This window comes from Gymnoscopelus microlampas (genome assembly GCF_963454915.1).
Source record: "Gymnoscopelus microlampas genome assembly, chromosome: 14".
NCBI classification, from domain to species: Eukaryota; Metazoa; Chordata; class Actinopteri; order Myctophiformes; family Myctophidae; genus Gymnoscopelus; species Gymnoscopelus microlampas.
The window spans coordinates 5,145,381-5,163,247 of record NC_139951.1 but is presented as its reverse complement, the minus strand read 5'-3'; the positions used below and the strand labels follow the sequence as shown (position 1 = coordinate 5,163,247).

General features: G+C 42.2%; 1 protein-coding gene across 5 annotated transcripts in view; it reads right to left on the bottom strand.

Annotated features, from left to right (window-relative positions):
- Window positions 1-1,475: 1,475 nt before the first annotated feature.
- LOC311059445 (uncharacterized protein) overlaps window positions 1,476-17,867 on the bottom strand; it is a 20,568-nt gene continuing 4,176 nt past the window's right edge. For 2 of the 5 annotated variants that reach the window (XM_084077374.1, XM_084077375.1), the window contains exons 4-15: window positions 17,384-17,482; window positions 17,134-17,230; window positions 16,284-16,347; window positions 15,789-15,845; window positions 15,594-15,667; window positions 14,524-14,823; window positions 11,589-11,819; window positions 11,080-11,229; window positions 10,180-10,428; window positions 8,901-9,078; window positions 6,399-6,535; window positions 1,476-6,011 (exon numbers count right to left, since the gene is read on the bottom strand). In XM_084077374.1, the coding sequence (XP_083933500.1) occupies window positions 4,035-6,011; window positions 6,399-6,535; window positions 8,901-9,078; window positions 10,180-10,428; window positions 11,080-11,229; window positions 11,589-11,819; window positions 14,524-14,823; window positions 15,594-15,667; window positions 15,789-15,845; window positions 16,284-16,347; window positions 17,134-17,230; window positions 17,384-17,482 (3,613 nt within the window). In that variant the 3' untranslated portion in view covers window positions 1,476-4,034. Of the gene's footprint in view, window positions 6,012-6,398; window positions 6,536-8,900; window positions 9,079-10,179; window positions 10,429-11,079; window positions 11,230-11,588; window positions 11,820-14,523; window positions 14,837-15,593; window positions 15,669-15,788; window positions 15,846-16,283; window positions 16,348-17,133; window positions 17,231-17,383; window positions 17,483-17,867 lie in introns of those variants that run through there. The other 3 variants (XM_084077376.1, XM_084077377.1, XM_084077378.1) reach the window with 3 other exon arrangements.

Here is a 17,867-nt window from a genome sequence, read left to right as displayed (position 1 = left end):
CTTGGAGACATGTGGCTGACGTGGAAGCGACACAAGAGCTGACGCACTTTGCAATCAGTAAACAATCTGCGCTGTTAGGTCTGTGTATGGAGGAATAACAGTAACATAACAGGACAGAATTCTCTATGCTCACGTTGCGACACGCTGCGACTCGTTGTGAGCTTGTAGATCAGCTATTTTTGGTGCGCGTCACCACGCAACGGACCCTAACCCCTAAACCTGACCTCTAAATGTCTATTCCTAACCCCAAATCTTTTTCCTTTTCTTTTTATTACCATAAAACAACTATTTCTATTTCTCAAGTTATAATATACTTGTGGGTTTGGCACTCAAAAGTATAGTCACACACACACACACACACACACACACACACACACACACACACACACACACACACACACACACACACACACACAGTACTCCTCGCGTCGCAAACCCAGCCTTCCTCGCTCGTTTGCAGCCTTTCACTCTCAGCTGTAATGAGGCAGCCCGCCTAGAAGATGAAAAGGAACGTCACTCACAGCTGATTGTGTATAATGCATATTATTAGGTTTTTCTCCCATTGTGATTTTAACTAAGAAAAAAATCCTACCCACATCCCCACACACACAAATCATGATGACATATAAGAGAACGAGTTCATTCCCTTTGTTGAGCCAAATCTGGGTTGAACATGATCCGTGGAGCTGCCTCTGGTGTTATGTTAAGATTGTGGACTTAATTTACATTTTGGAAGTATTTTGACAAATACAGGGGGGTCCCAATGGTGTGGCGTATCTTGAAGACCAGGCCCATGGTAAGTTGCTGTACTCTGTCCTCAACCCTAAGCCATGCAATCCTAGCAAAACGAGCAGGGGCTGGGTTTTGTGTTTGAGGCCAAGAAGTAGCCTTACTATTTTGTTTTGGGATGTTTGGAGCCTTGTTTTTAGGGCCTTGGTGGTGTTGTTGTTGTCAGACAACACTCTGCTTCCCATTTGTCACGACCCAGACGAAAACACGGGTACTTTTTCCGGATTTCATCTGTGAAATTGCTTTTGTGTTTCGTCATTTTCGACTGCAGGTTGTCATACCAGCATGATTTAACATAGGATTAACATAGGAATGAGCCTAGATGCATATCAATTTTCCATTGTGTGACCTGTAGTGTAGGTGTTAAGCGACGTGCGTGTGACGTCATTAACATAGAGTGCAACCTCTTTCCAAATCACCAATTCAACCCTGGGTGTAAAGTAAAGTACATTTACAAAGTACTGCACTTTTTTTAAAGGTATTTTTTACTTTATTGGAGTATTTCCGATTTTCAATACTTTTACTTCTACTCCACAACATGTCTGAGACATTTTTACTTTTACAATTATTTGACTACTTTAGTTACTAGTTACTTCGTAGATTTTGATTATTATTACAAAATGCATTAACCACTTCAGCCCTATATACATTTCGGCCATTTGAAAATGGCAACATTCAAATCAACAACATTGTTGATTTGCCGCTACGGTAGCATAATGGGTCTTCAATAGGGGTTTCCTCAAAGTTACTGCTTTGAAGGGGCTGCCAGAGTTTTTGTGTGAGAGCACAAACGTATTTTCCCCAAAAAAGTTTTAAATGTCTGAAAATACACATGGACCCATCACATTATTAGCAAAGCTGTGTAAAACAAACACAACAAACAAACAAACAAACAAACATGAATAATTTACACAACACCGATAGATAGATAGATAGAGCTGTCAAACGAATCTGTGTGAAGCCATCAAAGCCGCATCACTTGGAGGCAGGCCCACATAGTCACTTTAAATACAAAAAAAACTGTGGAACACTTCCAAGCTGCTCTCAAATCTGTCGACGCATTGACAGACATTAAGCAGCAGAGTTAAAACAACCAGGTGCTCAGCGGAGATGGAAGTGATTGTTCAAAGAACATTGCTGGAGCTCGGGTAGCAGTGGTAAACGCACAATAGGCTATATGCACAGGCTATATGCACTGTCGGCAGGGAGTGTTGGGTGGGAGGAGTAGGACGAAGGCTCTACGTCCTCCCAGTGGGGAGGAATTAATTTGCATAACAATTAAATTGGAGAGAAAAAGGGGTAAAAAGCTACAGTAAGTATTGCTGATCAAAACAGGAATAAAGCACGTAAAAAAGGAGGAGGAAGCACTCGGACACCCAAGAATAAGGGCAAAAGTATAAGTTAAAAGCTTTTATTGAAACATGGCTTAACTAACACGTTTCGACCGCAACCAGTCTTCATCAGGGCATAATGACAACAGACACGGATGAGACATTCAGCTAATTATGGTCAAGTTGCATGGACGGCGTTGTCCAAACAACATTACAGTGAATGAGACACCGTTTTATACAATATTTGTCGCTGTCGGACTCGGGTGTATGTCAAACATGAATTAGGTAAAATATTGACAATATTAATTTCAGCTATTTTAGCTACTCTTGTGGGACACTCTTGTATGACAAAGTAAGGCGTTAATTTACGAGAAAAAAACAACAAGTTGAAACATGAAGATACAAGGTTTCTGCCCGACAGCGGCCCTTGACTTGACAAAAAAAGCAAAAAAACAACAACATTGAAGACCCCTGTTACAGAGCCCTGGGAACGCGGACATGTTGACTATTCCAAAGTTTAATGTTATAAACGTACAGTAGCTATGGGTCTCCCAGCATTTACTAACTGCCAGATGCTGACTGCCATATGTTGGGTAATTTACATGAATTAGCGCTATTAGCATTTATTAGCATAATCAACTATTTGGACAATATTTTAGCAACTGTTTGGCACAGTGCTTTTGGGGAACATTTTAATTGGTTTAAAAACATATATAGTTTTAACCAGACATGCCTATATTTAATCTGGGCCATTTTCTTAACTTTTGATATGTTGGGGTTATTTATATGCTGAAGACATTGAAAGTGCATTTCGGAAGAGCTCAATGTCATTGGAGTGAATGTTGAGACTATAGAGCTTCTATCAATTATTATCTTAGCAATTTTTCTATCAATTACTTTTTTGATTAATCGAATAATCAAGACGTGTTTTTTTTATATAAAAGTGCCCACAAAAAAGTTATGAAACTTAACCTTGGTCGATTATTCCTCCCCTTTAACAATACCAATTGTTATTGTATTTTATATCATTTTTATCGTGTATTAGTCACCTTTACAACAAGGTACAGCTCGTAAGGATCGAGCATTCGTGGAATGAGCAACACAGCAAAATGTGTGGGTAGCGCCCCCCAACAAAAATGCTCAAATCCCCTGCAATATTGTTCTGTTGTCACAGGTGTGTGCCAGTCACAGGTGTGTGCCAGTCACAGGTGTGAGTGTGCCTGACACCTGAGCATTGGTCCTGCATGCAAGGCACCAATGAATCCCTGAAACAGCCAATGAGTGTCCAGCATCATGTGTTTAATCCTGAAACAACCAATGAGTGTCCAACATCATGTGTTTAATTCTGAAACAGCCAATGAGTGTTCATGTAACATCACATGATTAATCCTGAAACAGGCAATGAGTGTCCAGCATCATGTGTTTAATCCTGAAACAGCCAATGAGTGTCCAGCACCATGTGTTTAATCCTAAAACAGCCAATGAGTGTCCAGCACCGTGTGTTTAATCCTGAAACAGCAAATGAGTGTCCAGCACCATGTGTTTAATCCTGAAACAGCCAATGAGTGTCCAGCACCGTGTGTTTAATCCTGAAACAGCAAATGAGTGTCCAGCACCATGTGTTTAATCCTGAAACAGCAAATGAGTGTCCAACATTGTGTTTAATCCTAAAACAGCCAGTGAGTGTCCATGCAACAGCCAAGCACCCTGTAGAAGTGTCTTCGAGCAAGGCATTGCACCTGTCATTGTTCATTTACTTTGAAGTTGCTCTGGATGACTTAAAAAATGCAATAAAAGCAGTTGAATATAATGATCCAGCTTCATTGTGTCCAACTTGCATTTTCATCCTCAGAAAAAAAAGGAAAAAAAGAAGCAGCAGGAAATTGCCTAAATGCTGGTATCTTAAGTCCAGTTTTACATCAACCCAAGATGTTCAGAGAGGCACGTGTCCAGATCACAGAGAATCAATATCATTTTTGAACTTGCATCGGGTCCTTTGCGCCTCACTGTGTCGATGACACAACGTGCCTTGTCTTTTCTCATCTGCATCCCATCAGCCATCTCCCTCTCAGCATCAGTTATAATGCTCCTCTCTAAAAGTTTGTCCAGGAGACCGTTAAGATTGGGAAGTGAAACCCTGTCGATGAAGCTGCTTCGCACAGAAAACAGTCTCTCTTCTGCTGGAAGAGTCACCGTGCGCTGAACTTGTTGTTTTCTTAAAGCAGCAGCTGAGAGTTTCACATAACCTTCCCATGCACAGACGGAGGGGGCGTTACTGTTGTTTAGAAGCAGCCTAACATGGCTAAAACTTTCCTCTAAATTAATGACAAATGTTGGCATGTAATTGTGGTAGGATAATTCATCAACTTCAAATTCTGCCTTATTTGGTAGAACTATGATGGAATCATCTTGAGGGGAAGTGGAGAGGGTGTATTCTTGATTTGGGATTAGTTTACATTGAGATACTTCAATGTAAATCTCTTCTCCATTTATCTCCCTCCTTTTGTTCATCACTTCATGCCGCACGACATTCCCAGGTAGCAACAATACTTTAAGGATGGAACTGGGATCATCTTCAATCGGTGGTGTATAAAACAGTGACACCAATGCCTGGACAGGACTGGGCTCGACAGGACTGGGCCCGAACAACTTCTCGATGATGATGCCAAATAAAGATAATCCAGTTACATTTATGATAACATGAGTTTCCGTGATCGCATGGGGTTTGATCAGCTCAATGCCATCATCATCATCCATCACATGGACGACAGTCAAGGATATGCCTCCACCCATGGCCAGGATCTCACAATGTGGAAAGTGTAACTGACACACAGACCCCTGAGAGCTTTTGATGTCAAACAGTGGTCCTGCAGGCTTCTTGCCAGGCTGGGATAGAAGACGTTGGTTCCAAGGGACTGTCCTGTACGTCACATCTCCCTCTGTCTCAATCTTAAACACCAGGTCGGTCACATTGCATTGGAACAGTCCTGCTTGGGTGCAGTGGAACTTGTAGCTTTCCTTGTTTTCCACAACAATGATATCAGGTGTAAAAGGAATTTGGCTCATTGAGGGCAAGCTGTGAGGCAGAGAGATTGATTCTCCCATCCTAGAATAATTTATATCAGTTTCATCTTGGAGCTCAAATGAAGGCTGTGGAGAGCACAGTGGCTCTGTGTCAGGATGGTCTGTGGTTGACAAATCCCATGGTGTCTCACGTGACATCATTTCTTCTGGGGAATGTTGGATGGACTGTTGTGATGTGGATGAGGAAGACATCATGTTGGGTGTAATTATCTCCTGTGGGATATCTTGAAAAGGGGGAATATCAGACTCCTCTATCTCTGCTTCTTTTCTTCTCTTTCTGGGAAGATGGGACACTTCTGAAGAAGATACGGAAGACTTATTGAGGCTGGCAGAGGGGGAAAGACTAGACTGGGAGTGGGTAGGCAAAGCAGATGTTGTTCCAACACTCGTTTCAGCGATTGAGCGATGCTTGACGGGTTCTAATGGGTAGAACTGGGGCTGAATGTAAGGGTTATATCTAGGTGGGAAGGGAGGGTTAAACCTCCAGTCAGATTTCTCGTGAGGCATGTCTGAAGCTTTGTCTCTTACTGTATCTATATCATCCATCTTTTGTAACTCACTCAGTGGTAATTGTTCACCTTTGCCCCAGGGCCTGGATTGTGTATACAGGGGTTGTGGGTATTGCTCGGGTGGGTATGTGAGGGTTGGGTTTAGATCAGGTGGGTATGGGGGAGGTGGGTATAGGGTGTATGGGTATGTAGAGGGTGTGTATTGGGGTGCAGGGTGTAGGCCGGGAGGGTAAAACCGGGTGGTCGTGGGGTACATGTCAAGTGGAGACCCTAATACCTCACCACCCTGCATCCCCTCCTAAAAAAGAGAGAAAAGAAAAGTCATGAATATTAATTAAACACAAATAAACATGACCTAAATAAGACACAATATAGATGAACATTTACATAGAGATACATGTAAATATAAATGTATACACACTAAATGTTATCCATGTGTGTATGTGTGCAAACTGCACACATTTAGAAGTAAGATCCAGCACCTTCAAGCTCTTCAGAGTGTGCTATGACCAGTGTATGTACGGTACATGTATGAATTACGCACAATGTATGCAACTATTTACTATTACTATTCATGTGCGTGTACATTCATGTGTACATAATGTGTTTTTGTGTGCAATCTTAGTATGTAAAGATTCAATATATTAGTAGCAGAAGCTAAATGGCAGCCAGTGCGGTCACTGACCAGGTTCGATTCGTTACTTAGTCCAATGATCACCGATTCCCTCATAAACTCATGGAAGGCCTTGGGCTGTGTGTCCTGCTGATATAGACCCTCTGGTGTGGGCTTCACAAACTGATGCTTCTCCTCTGGATTAAACACTAGAGGAGACAAGAGGAGGGGAGACGAGAGGAGAGGAGAGGGGAGGGGAGGGGAGGGGCGGGGCGGTGCTGGGCGGGGCGGGGAGGGGAGGGGAGGGGAGAGGAGAGGAGAGGAGAGGAGAGAGAGAGAGAGAGAGAGAGAGAGAGAGAGAGAGAGAGAGAGAGAGAGAGAGCGAGAGCAAGGAGAAAAGATAAAGGGCAGAGGAAGGAGAAAGGGAGGAGGATAATTTGTAATAAGAGATGAATGAGAGGAGACATGAAAGAGAGAATGGGAAGGGAAGGAGTTAGGACACAACACATGGAAGACGTGTGATCTTTAAATGCACACTTCACCCATTTTCAACCTATTTTCATATAATTGGTCCTCATTAATGCTCATAAGATGGCACCATTTATGTCTACTCACGGAGAGAAGGCTATAGTTTCTATTAGCTTGGAATCCCCATCGATGATGTCACTGGTAGGCAGGTTTTTGAACTGTCCACAGCCACCAATGAGGCACATAGTGAGTAGACTAATAATGAACATTAGTGAGGACCAATTATATGAAGATAAGGTTGGAAATGGGCAAACTGCTCCTTTAACGAAAAACATACTGATGGAAGACAAAAACAGCGAAATATATACAGTCTATAATATGTGTGCAAATCCAGTCTTTTGAACCCTCAACAACAGAGAGAATAGAAGTGTTTTGAACCTCAACAACAGACACTAGAAGTGTTTTGAACCTCAACAACAGACAGAGTAGAAGTGTTTTGAACCTCAACAACAGAGAGAATAGAAGTGTTTTGAACCTCAACAACAGACAGAGTAGAAGTGTTCTGAACCTCAACAACAGAGAGAGTCGAAGTGTTTTGAACCTCAACAACAGACAGAGTAGAAGTGTTTTGAACCTCAACAACAGAGAGAATAGAAGTGTTTTGAACCTCAACAACAGACAGAGTAGAAGTGTTTTGAACCTCAACAACAGAGAGAATATAAGTGTTTTGAACCTCAACAACAGACAGAGTAGAAATGTTCTGAACCTCAACAACAGACAGAGTAGAAGTGTTTTGAACCTCAACAACAGACAGAGTAGAAGTGTTTTGAACCTCAACAACAGACAGAGTAGAAGTGTTTTGAACCTCAACAACAGCCAGAATAGAAGTGTTCTGAACCTCAACAACAGACAGAGTAGAAGTGTTTTGAACCTCAACAACAGACAGATTAGAAGTGTTTTGAACCTCAACAACAGAGAGAATAGAAGTGTTCTGAACCTCAACAACAGACAGAGTAGAAGTGTTCTAAACCTCAACAACAGACAGAATAGAAGTGTTTTGAACCTCAACAACAGAGAGAATAGAAGTGTTCTGAACCTCAACAACAGACAGAATAGAAGTGTTTTGAACCTCAAAACAGAGAGAATAGAAGTGTTCTGAACCTCAACAACAGACAGAATAGAAGTGTTTGAACCTCAACAACAGACAGAGTAGAAGTTAGGCCTGTCAAAAAAAATCGATTCATGAGTAAATCGCGATTCTTAATGCCACGATTTTAAAAATCGAATCAAAATATTAAAATCGATTTTTTTATTTAAAAAAAAAAAAAAAAAAAATGTTTTTTTTTATAAGTTAGTACCTTTTTCACTGGCACTTTGTCTGAAATCAATGTCAGAAAGACTGACTGACATGATCTGGCTGCATTGAAGTGTATGATTCAACTTTTCATGGTTTATATTATATTAAAATGTTCTAGTATAATTAAAGCAAAGTGATTTGGGGTAGAAAATCGCAATAAATCGCAGAATCGAATATCAATTAATCGCAGAATCGCAATTTTAATCGAATCAGCACCCTAGAAAATCGCAATAAATCGCAGAATCGAATCGAATATCAATTAATCGCAGAATCGCAATTTTAATCGAAACGGCACCCTAGGAATCGATTTTGAATCGAATCGTGAGGTAAGTGAATCGTGACACCCCTAGTAGAAGTGTTTTGAACCTCAACAACAGCCAGAGTAGAAGTGTTTTGAACCTCAACAACAGACAGAGTAGAAGTGTTTGAACCTCAACAACAGGGAGAGTAGAAATGTTTTGAACCTCAACAACAGACAGAGTAGAACTGTTTTGAACCTCAACAACAGACAGAGTAGAACTGTTTAGAACCTCAACAACAGTCAGAGTAGAAGTGTTCTGAACCTCAACAACAGTCAGAGTAGAAGTGTTCTGAACCTCAACAACAGACAGAGTAGAAGTGTTCTGAACCTCAACAACAGACAGAGTAGAAGTGTTTTGAACCTCAACAACAGAGAGAATAGAAGTGTTATGAACCTCAACAACAGACAGAGTATAAACTTGCTTTGAACCTCAAAGGTGTTTTCTCACCTTTCTGTTCACTGACTGAGCTTCTGGCGGCTGCCGGCCCCGAATCCCCCTCTTCCTCTTTGGGCTCTTTCTTCACCTTCACCTTCCTGTCGTCACTCGATGGCACGGACGAAGATAAGCATGACGAATATGTTTCCATGGGCTCACCTTTACACCCATCTCCTGAGGGCTTCTCTTCCTTTATTTGAGAAAGACATTGAGAAAGTGATTAAATGTTAAAAAGTCTCTGAAATGACTCAAACTACTTCCTAAATCAACACACACACACGTTTGGTCTCTGACAGGACAGGTAGCTTATTGTGGGCCAGCAATGTTTCATGGCAATCGGACATGATTCGAGTCATTTTGCAGACTTTGGAAGGCAATCTTAGCCTTCGGCCTGGCAGAGACAATAAAAATGCAACCCAATCGCCAGAAGAAAAACAAAATGGCATTTTAAGTTTTTAAGCAAACATCTCATTCATTGAATATTGATGTTTCTGGACCAACATTTAACATTTCCAATTAATATATATTAAAATGGTGGTGCTGTTGGTATTTTGAGTTAGTAGAATAAGTATGTAACACATAAATAAATAAATAACCATATTCATCAATAGTCAAATATAAATTATATATTTTACTATACACCACACATTTTGAGAATGTCGAACAATGAGAAAGAGATGTTTCATGCACACATTATCGCTCCCATGGCCACAAGGGATTTTTGTCAAATTTATGTTCACCTATTTTGCTGAATGTTCACTTATTATGACTTGCCCTGTGTGTCCGGCAGTCTCAATCTAAAGTTATCCTTTAAAACAGTGTGAGAATACTTTTATGGAAAAAGCTAAAGGCTAGTGGTGCATTTAATGTGTGTATTGATGGTTTGGTAAAGTAGGGATTTTTTGGGGGGCTATTCTTAGGTTTTTAGTGGTTTTGTATTTTGTTCATGAGTTCATGTGACGTGTAATTTATCAGACTTTTTTATTTTTTTAGGACCACTTTGAAATGTGTCAAATGAGCACTTTTTTGTTGTTTGATTTTTAGCCCCATTAGTGAGAGTGTGCATGACAACGACAGTGGGTTCAAACAACCTTGGTCTGGTTGAGTGCAATGGAGGGTGACCACATGTCCTGCATTCTGCGGGACTGTCCCAAAAAAGTGAAGTTGTAAGTAAACCTATGATGTCTGAATGTAACATGCATAGTTGATGTGCATGGTTGTTGTTATAGATGATTAAGTTTGCAACAAAAGGGGAATATGGCACAGTTGGAATGACAGGAGACTATCTCACCTCTGGTTTCACTTCCATCTTCACATCAGGTTGACTCTTGACCATCTTCCTCTCTCCTCGCACTTCCCCCTCCTCCTCATCCTCCTGCTTCTTCACCTCCATCTTCACCTCCCTCTTCGCCTCCGTCTTCACCTCTTTCTTCACTTCCTTCTTCACCTCCTTCTTAACCTCCTTCTTCACCTCCCTCTTCACCTCCCTCTGGGGGGGCATGGAGCTGCCTGCCTGGTTGAGCTGAGAGCTGAGGTCTGACTGAATAACAATGAAAGACACAATATAAAAAAATAAAAATTAAGTAAACAAAAACATGTAAAATAAGATCATTGATCATCCTCAACAACAGAGAGAATAGAAGTGTTCTGAACCTCAACAGAGAGAATAGAAGTGTTCTGAACCTCAACAATAGAGAGAATAGAAGTGTTCTGAACCTCAACAACAGACAGAGTAGAAGTGTTTTGAACCTCAACAACAGAGAGAATAGAAGTGTTTTGAACCTCAACAACAGCCAGAGTAGAAGTGTTTTGAACCTCAACAACAGACAGAGTAGAAATGTTTTGAACCTCAACAACAGACAGAGTACAAGTGTTTTGAACCTCAAGAACAGACAGAGTAGAAGTGTTTTGAACCTCAACAACAGACATAGTAGAAGTGTTTTGAACCTCAACAAAAGAGAGAATAGAAGTGTTTTGAACCTCAACAACAGACAGAGTAGAAGTGTTTTGAACCTCAACAACAGACAGAGTAGAAGTGTTTTGAACCTCAACAACAGACATAGTAGAAGTGTTTTGAACCTCAACAAAAGAGAGAATAGAAGTGTTTTGAACCTCAACAACAGACAGAGTAGAAGTGTTTTGAACCTCAACAACAGAGAGAATAGAAGTATTCTGAACCTCAACAACAGACCTCCTGCTTCTTCACCTCCATCTTCACCTCCCTCTTCGCCTCCGTCTTCACCTCTTTCTTCACTTCCTTCTTCACCTCCTTCTTAACCTCCTTCTTCACCTCCCTCTTCACCTCCCTCTGGGGGGGCATGGAGCTGCCTGCCTGGTTGAGCTGAGAACAAAAACATGTAAAATACGATCATTGATCATCCCCAACATGTTCAAAAAGGAGTAGGAAGAAGCTAAGCTTATTTACTCCTCCTAACCCCGTCTTATTTAACATTCATAATCCATATAAACAATTACAAATTAAAGTTTGTATCATATAAATCCTATGATGTCTATATACATATACTCCCATACTCTATCAAAATATATCTTCTCTCACACAGTACACTCCTAATCTGATCACTAAATAAAAATAAATAATAAATATAATAATAATAATAATAATAATAATAATAATAATAATAATAAGGGTAATAATAACAATAATAATAATAATAATAAGGGTAATACTGATATTATTACCCTGGACGTAGTCTTGTTATTGTGTATGTAGTAGATCTCCCCATCTGAGGTAATGGCCTGCTCCCAGCCCTCAGGGAGTGGACCGCTGGCTGGGTTCATCTGAAGTAGAGCTTTACGCGGGTCCTTCCAGGTGGTGGACTGATCCAGGTGATTGAGGAAGTATCTCTGGCCAGAGGCAGTCTTGTCCATCTCCCACCCAGGGGGCAGGGGCATGTCATCGGGAATCTCTGGCTGTATAGGATCGCTTGATAAATGTCACTTGGACTTTGGTGTAAGGCGAAATATAGGCAAAAATATAGCCATTTTTTACGTTCCACTGATAAATGAGGGACAATGTGTACCGATTTGCATGATGTTTGGACAAAAGTTGTAGGAGTAATATATATATATATTTTGTTTTAAAATCGGCCTGCTAGTGGCGCTATAATAGAGCTTAAAAGGGTGGCATTCGTTCTTCAACGTAGTGCCAATGTGCCTGCAAAGTTTTACCGCAATCGGGTGCTGCAGCATTTTGTTCAAAATGGGCCACTCCTGCAAACTTTAGATGTCAATATTAGCCAATCAGGATGGAATATGAAAAATTAAACAGATCCGTCTTAATCAGATGACTATAGCGATCATGTGTACAGATTTGCGTGAAATTTGGATACAATCTGAAGGCTTAATGTAAAAAAGAATATGTTTATTGACTACAGAGATACTGTGTACTAGCCTGGTAAACCCTCCCTCCGGAAATCTCATTTGTAATTTATTTCAGGAGTGAGTCTGGCATGATCGCCCATTCATTCACTTGGCTGTGGGCTGGAGTTGGGCGGGAGAAATACGGTTGACTGACAACCCCTTCAGCCAATCAGCTGTGTTCCCCTTCAGCCAGTGCAACAATACAATATCTTAAAAGTAAATTCCGTGCCTCAAATTAGAAGTTTGAGAGCGTTTTGAAGTTTAAAAGAGAGTAGACAACACTGCGGTCAAAAGAAGATGGCTGCCGTTCGTTTTTGGTCGGCTGCACTCGGTTCCATTCGGGCTCACTCGAACTCGCCACCTGATTGGCCAACTTTCGCTATCAATCACAGAACGATGAGCGACGACGCTGATAGGCTCGTCCATTTGGTGAACGGGCTAGAAACGCCCAGACAAGCCATCAGGCCAGACTCCTTCCTGAAATCCTCCTTCTGTCACTGTCCTGGTGGGCCTCACCCCCACCAGGACAAGGAACTGTGTAACCTTGACGAGGTGTGACGGCTTAACCCTACCTGGTGCCTGCCCGGGCTCGGTGTACGATGGGCCTGTAACCCCAGGGGGGCTTACGGTACCAGGATGGCACAAATTAACAGTTCCGCCCCCGAATCCCTCGCTCTACGCGGGGGTTTTCGCAGCCTGTCAGCATGCTGCAAGGTGGCAGCCCCACCAGCTGACTAGCCATCGCAGGGCCAACTACCCAGCATGGTGAAACTAAAACAGTTACGAAACCAATTAAAGCAACTAGAAGAAACCGGACGGATCATCCCGGCAACAGACCCCTGCCTGCCCCCGACCTACAACCTTAAGGCGGCCTTCGACACTGTGGACCACGGGTCCCTCTGGAACATCCTGAAGTCCCTCGGCGCCCCAACAAAAATCACCACACTCTTCAAGCAGCTGTACAGTGTACCATGGTGCGGAAAGCTGTGTGCGCGTGAATGGTCGGGACTCCGAGTGGTTCCCCATAAACAGCGGGGTAAGGCAGGGCTGCGTCGCTGCCCCAGAACTCTTTAACTGTGTCATTGACCACCTGATGTCAAGAGTCTGTGAGCGGGTCCCCGGGGTGTCACTCGGAAGCTACACTCTGAAGGACCTCGAATACGCTGATGACACCACTCTGTTCAGTGAGACTGCCGATCAGCTCTCTGAAGCCCTCAGCGTGTTTGACGAGGAGACCAAAAAGCTCGGCCTGAAGATAAGCTGGCACAAGACCGAACTTATGCACGTAGGCGACGGACCTGACCCACCACCCCTTCTGTTTGATGGCACCCCTGTCCACTTTGTCCCAACATTCAAGTTTCTGGGCTCGACAGTGTCCAACACCGGCAACCTCAAAATAGAGGTCGACCGACGCCGTGCCCTTGCAGCGTCCATCATGCAGTCCCTGTGGAGACCGCTGTGGCGACACCGGCACATATCCAGGGAGACAAAGCTCAGAGTCTACAATGCCTCTGTCATTTCTGTCCTCCTGTATGGCTCGGAAACATGGCCGCTGAATAACACTCTGGCGGCCAGGCTCGATGGCTTCGACTCCAGAGCCCTCAGGAGGATCGAAGGCATCACGTGGAGCCAGCATGTCACAAACCAGGCTCTAAGAGAGAAAACCCAACAGCTCCCAGCATCCCGCCTCGCAGCAATGCGACGAGTGCGCTGGAATGGCCACATCATCCGCCTGCCCGCGGAACACCCAACAAGCGCCATCCTGGCCTTCAATCCCCAGCAAGCCGGTTGGAGACGCCCCAGAGGCGCCCCCCGCACCCGCTGGCTGGATATAATAGCACAGGACCTAAAAGCTTGCGATGTGACTCTGGCACAAGCTCAACACCTTGCCCACGACAGACCCAGATGGAGAAACCTGGTTGCTACGATTGGCTCTACGCGCCTTAGATGACAGCCCCGCTGCCTCATCTATAAGAAGTGCAAGAGGACTAATCAAATCAATCAATCCATATAAACAATTACAAATTAAACTTTATATCATATAAATCCTATGAAATCTGTATACATATACTCCCATACTCTATCTAAATATATCTTATCTCTATATAATATATATATATATCTACTATAATACACATAGCTCTATACATGCCCACTTGCTGTGAATTAATTTGGCGTCAGTACACTTCTAATCTGATCACTAAATAAAATAAATAAATACAAATAAGTTAATTAATGAATGCAATCAACCCACCCAAAGGCCAAAGCGTGGGTCGAGTCTGGGCTCCAGCCAGGACGTAGTCTTGTTATTGTGGCTGATGTAGTAGATCTCCCCATCTGAGGTAATGGCCTGCTCCCAGCCCTCAGGGAGAGGACCGCTGGCTGGGTTCATGATGTTCTGTTTCTGTTCCTGGTTCATCTGAAGTAGAGCTTTACGCGGCGGGTCCTTCCAGGTGGTGGACTGATCCAGGTGATTGAGGAAGTATCTCTGGCCAGAGGCAGTCTTGGCCATCTCCCACCCAGGGGGCAGGGGCATTTCATCGGGAATCTCTGACTGTATAGGATCACTTGATAAATGTCACTTGGACTTTGGTGTAAGGCGAAATATAGGCAAAAATATAAGCCATTTTTTACGCTCCACTGATAAATGAGGGCCAATGTGTACCGATTTGCATGGTGTTTGGACAAAAGTTGAAGGACTAATATAAAAAAATAATGTTTCGCAAAAAATGGCCTCCTGGTGGCGCTATAATAGGGCAATGTTAAAAGGGTTCCATTTGTTCCTCAACATAGTGCATATGTGCCTGAAAAGTTTCACCGCAATCGGATGCTGTGGCATTTTGTTCAAAACGGGCCACTCCTGCAAACTTTAGATGTCAATCTTAGCCAATCAGGATGGAGTATGAAAAATCAAACAGATCCGTCTTAATGAAATGACTATTGAGATCATGTGTACCGATTTGCGTGTAATTTGGATAAAATCTGAAGGCTTAATATAAAAAAAAAATGTTATGACAAAACCTGTAGGAGTACTGTCAAGAAATGTGTTTTGCACAAATCAGCCACCTGGTGGCGCTATAACAGGCGAGTGTGTGTGCACAGTTTCACTGCGATCAAGCCAACGGTGCCGGAGATTAGCTGTACACAGACAGAATGACACACGCACGCACTCACACACACACATGCGCGCACGCACACGCGCACACACACCCACGCGCACACACGAAAGGACGGATGGACAGGGTGCAAAACAAACTCTCTCGCCATGCCTTTCGGCCTGGCGGAGACAATAAATATTAATGAAAAAAGCATGACTATAATAACCTTGTCACCAGGAAGGGGAGGTGTTGATGTCTGATCCATGGACATCATCTCCATCTGACCAGACTGTTTCATCTCTACAGAACAAACAAACAAACACACATTCATTCATTAAACAAAATGAGTATAGAAGACATGAGGTCTGATACATTGTTTTATGACCGTACATGCATATCAATGTAAACTGAATGAACGAACCATATTCACACAGCGGCCATTTTGTTCTTACATCATACTTGGATGTGGTCCCTCCCCCTTCAGTATGAAGTAAGAGTTAAAGGGACACATTGTGAACATGTTAGTTTAACCACATTAACCCTAGACTCACTATACTGGACAGCTCATAATAGATGAACATTCTGTGAAAATGTGTGAACATCTGGTGAAAATAGCCGATCTACAAGCTCAAAATGCATCGTGTTGTGAGTTCGTAGATCAGCTATTTTTGACGAAGAGATTTGGTGTAGAAGGTACAAAAGGAGTGGACCAAGTACAGACCCCTGGGGCTGGGGGACCCTGGTCAACAAAGTATATAGGGGTTTAAGTGTGTGTGTGTGTGTGTGTGTGTGTGTGTGTGTGTGTGTGTGTGTGTGTGTGTGTGGTGTGTGTGTGTGTGTGTGTGTGTGTGGTGTGTGGTGTGCGTGCGTGCGTGCGTGCGTGCGTGCGTGCGTGCATTAGAGGCTAGAATCTTACCCATACTCAGCCTCTTCTCCCTCAGCTCAGAACTCTTCTTTTCCATCAGATTCCTGTATTTCTTCTGTATTTCACACATCAACAGACAATGAAAGTCAAATTTCATCAAGAGTTAACAAACTGTTCCTTAACATTGGTTGGAATTAACTTTTACTTCCTGTATGTCCATTATAAAAGATTGGATAGATCAGGGCCTCACCAGGACGTATGGTGAGCTTGCAGATCTGCTATTTTCAAGGGATTTTATATTTGGAAACTTGCGAAATGGGACATTTTGCATAATGAGTAGCTTTACTTGTAATACTTAAGTATGTTTTTATGCCGATACTTTTGTACTTTCACTCAAGTTAAGAATGTGAGTATGTAAAGTGAACAGTTTAATGTAAGTAGACCACTGTTAACCTTATGAACCCTAGCTTCCCTATTCTGTGAAAACACTTTTATATCTGCTATTTTCACGACTTTTGAGTGACACTCTTGTATGATGAAATGAGGCATTAATGTATGAAAAAAGAAATACAATAATTTTAAAAATGGAGACAGCACTGCCCGGCAGCAACTATAACCACATTAACCCTTTATACATAGTTGAACACGGGTTGCATTGTGATGCCAATCTACATTGTAAGCTTGTAGATTGGCTATTTTCGTTGTATGTTCACCTCATAATAAGTACGCTGGGGTTCATGTGGTTACCTGCCATCCCCATCCCTATTTTAGACACATTTCTGTTTATTTGTGTTATGTCACTGAATGATGAACAGTTATATATTAGACATTAGTTTGAAACCGCTACATTGTAGTTGTAGAACATGTAAATAATTGTCATGGAGAGAATATAGGTTCTTACATATCTGTTAGCTGACTCATATATGTTCCTCTCTATGTTCTGAGCATCAGTCACCAGGTCCTTAATGTCCTCAGCTCCTGTTGACATGAACCTTACACTACTCACCAACATACAGAGAATGAAAGAGACAAAGTCAGACATCAGATTCAACTCAACATTCAATAAGTGATAATTGTTCAGCTGGTCTGGGGTCAAGAAGATGGTGAGAATACATTGTATTGGTTCTGCTTTCTGTGTGATAAACACTCACAGCCTGCGGACATAGTAGTTACGATAGTCCGGTGTGATGTATGTATGCCAAGACTTCCTCATGTCTGCTACAGAGAAAGGGAGGGCTGTGATGGAGAGGCTGAGAGAAAGACAATGATAGAAAAGACAAAGAGACATAGAAAGAGGAGGGAAAAACATATTATGACATCATATTCTATATGACAACTGTACAGGACAGGTGGAAACAGACAGTTTGCCTACCTCCCCACCCACCAACAAACACACAAACAAAAATAAGTAATAATAATAATAATAAGGGTAATAATAATAAGGGTAATAATAATAATAATAATAATAATAATAATATTCCTTATCTACTGAGCAGTGTGTATAATTGGTTCACAACTAAGGACAATGGTCGTCATTCACCAATGACTTCATACGTTTTTTTCTTAAATTTCTTCCTAAGTGAATTTGAGTCAGATTCATGAAACGCTCTTAAAATAATCCTAATCCTAATTACC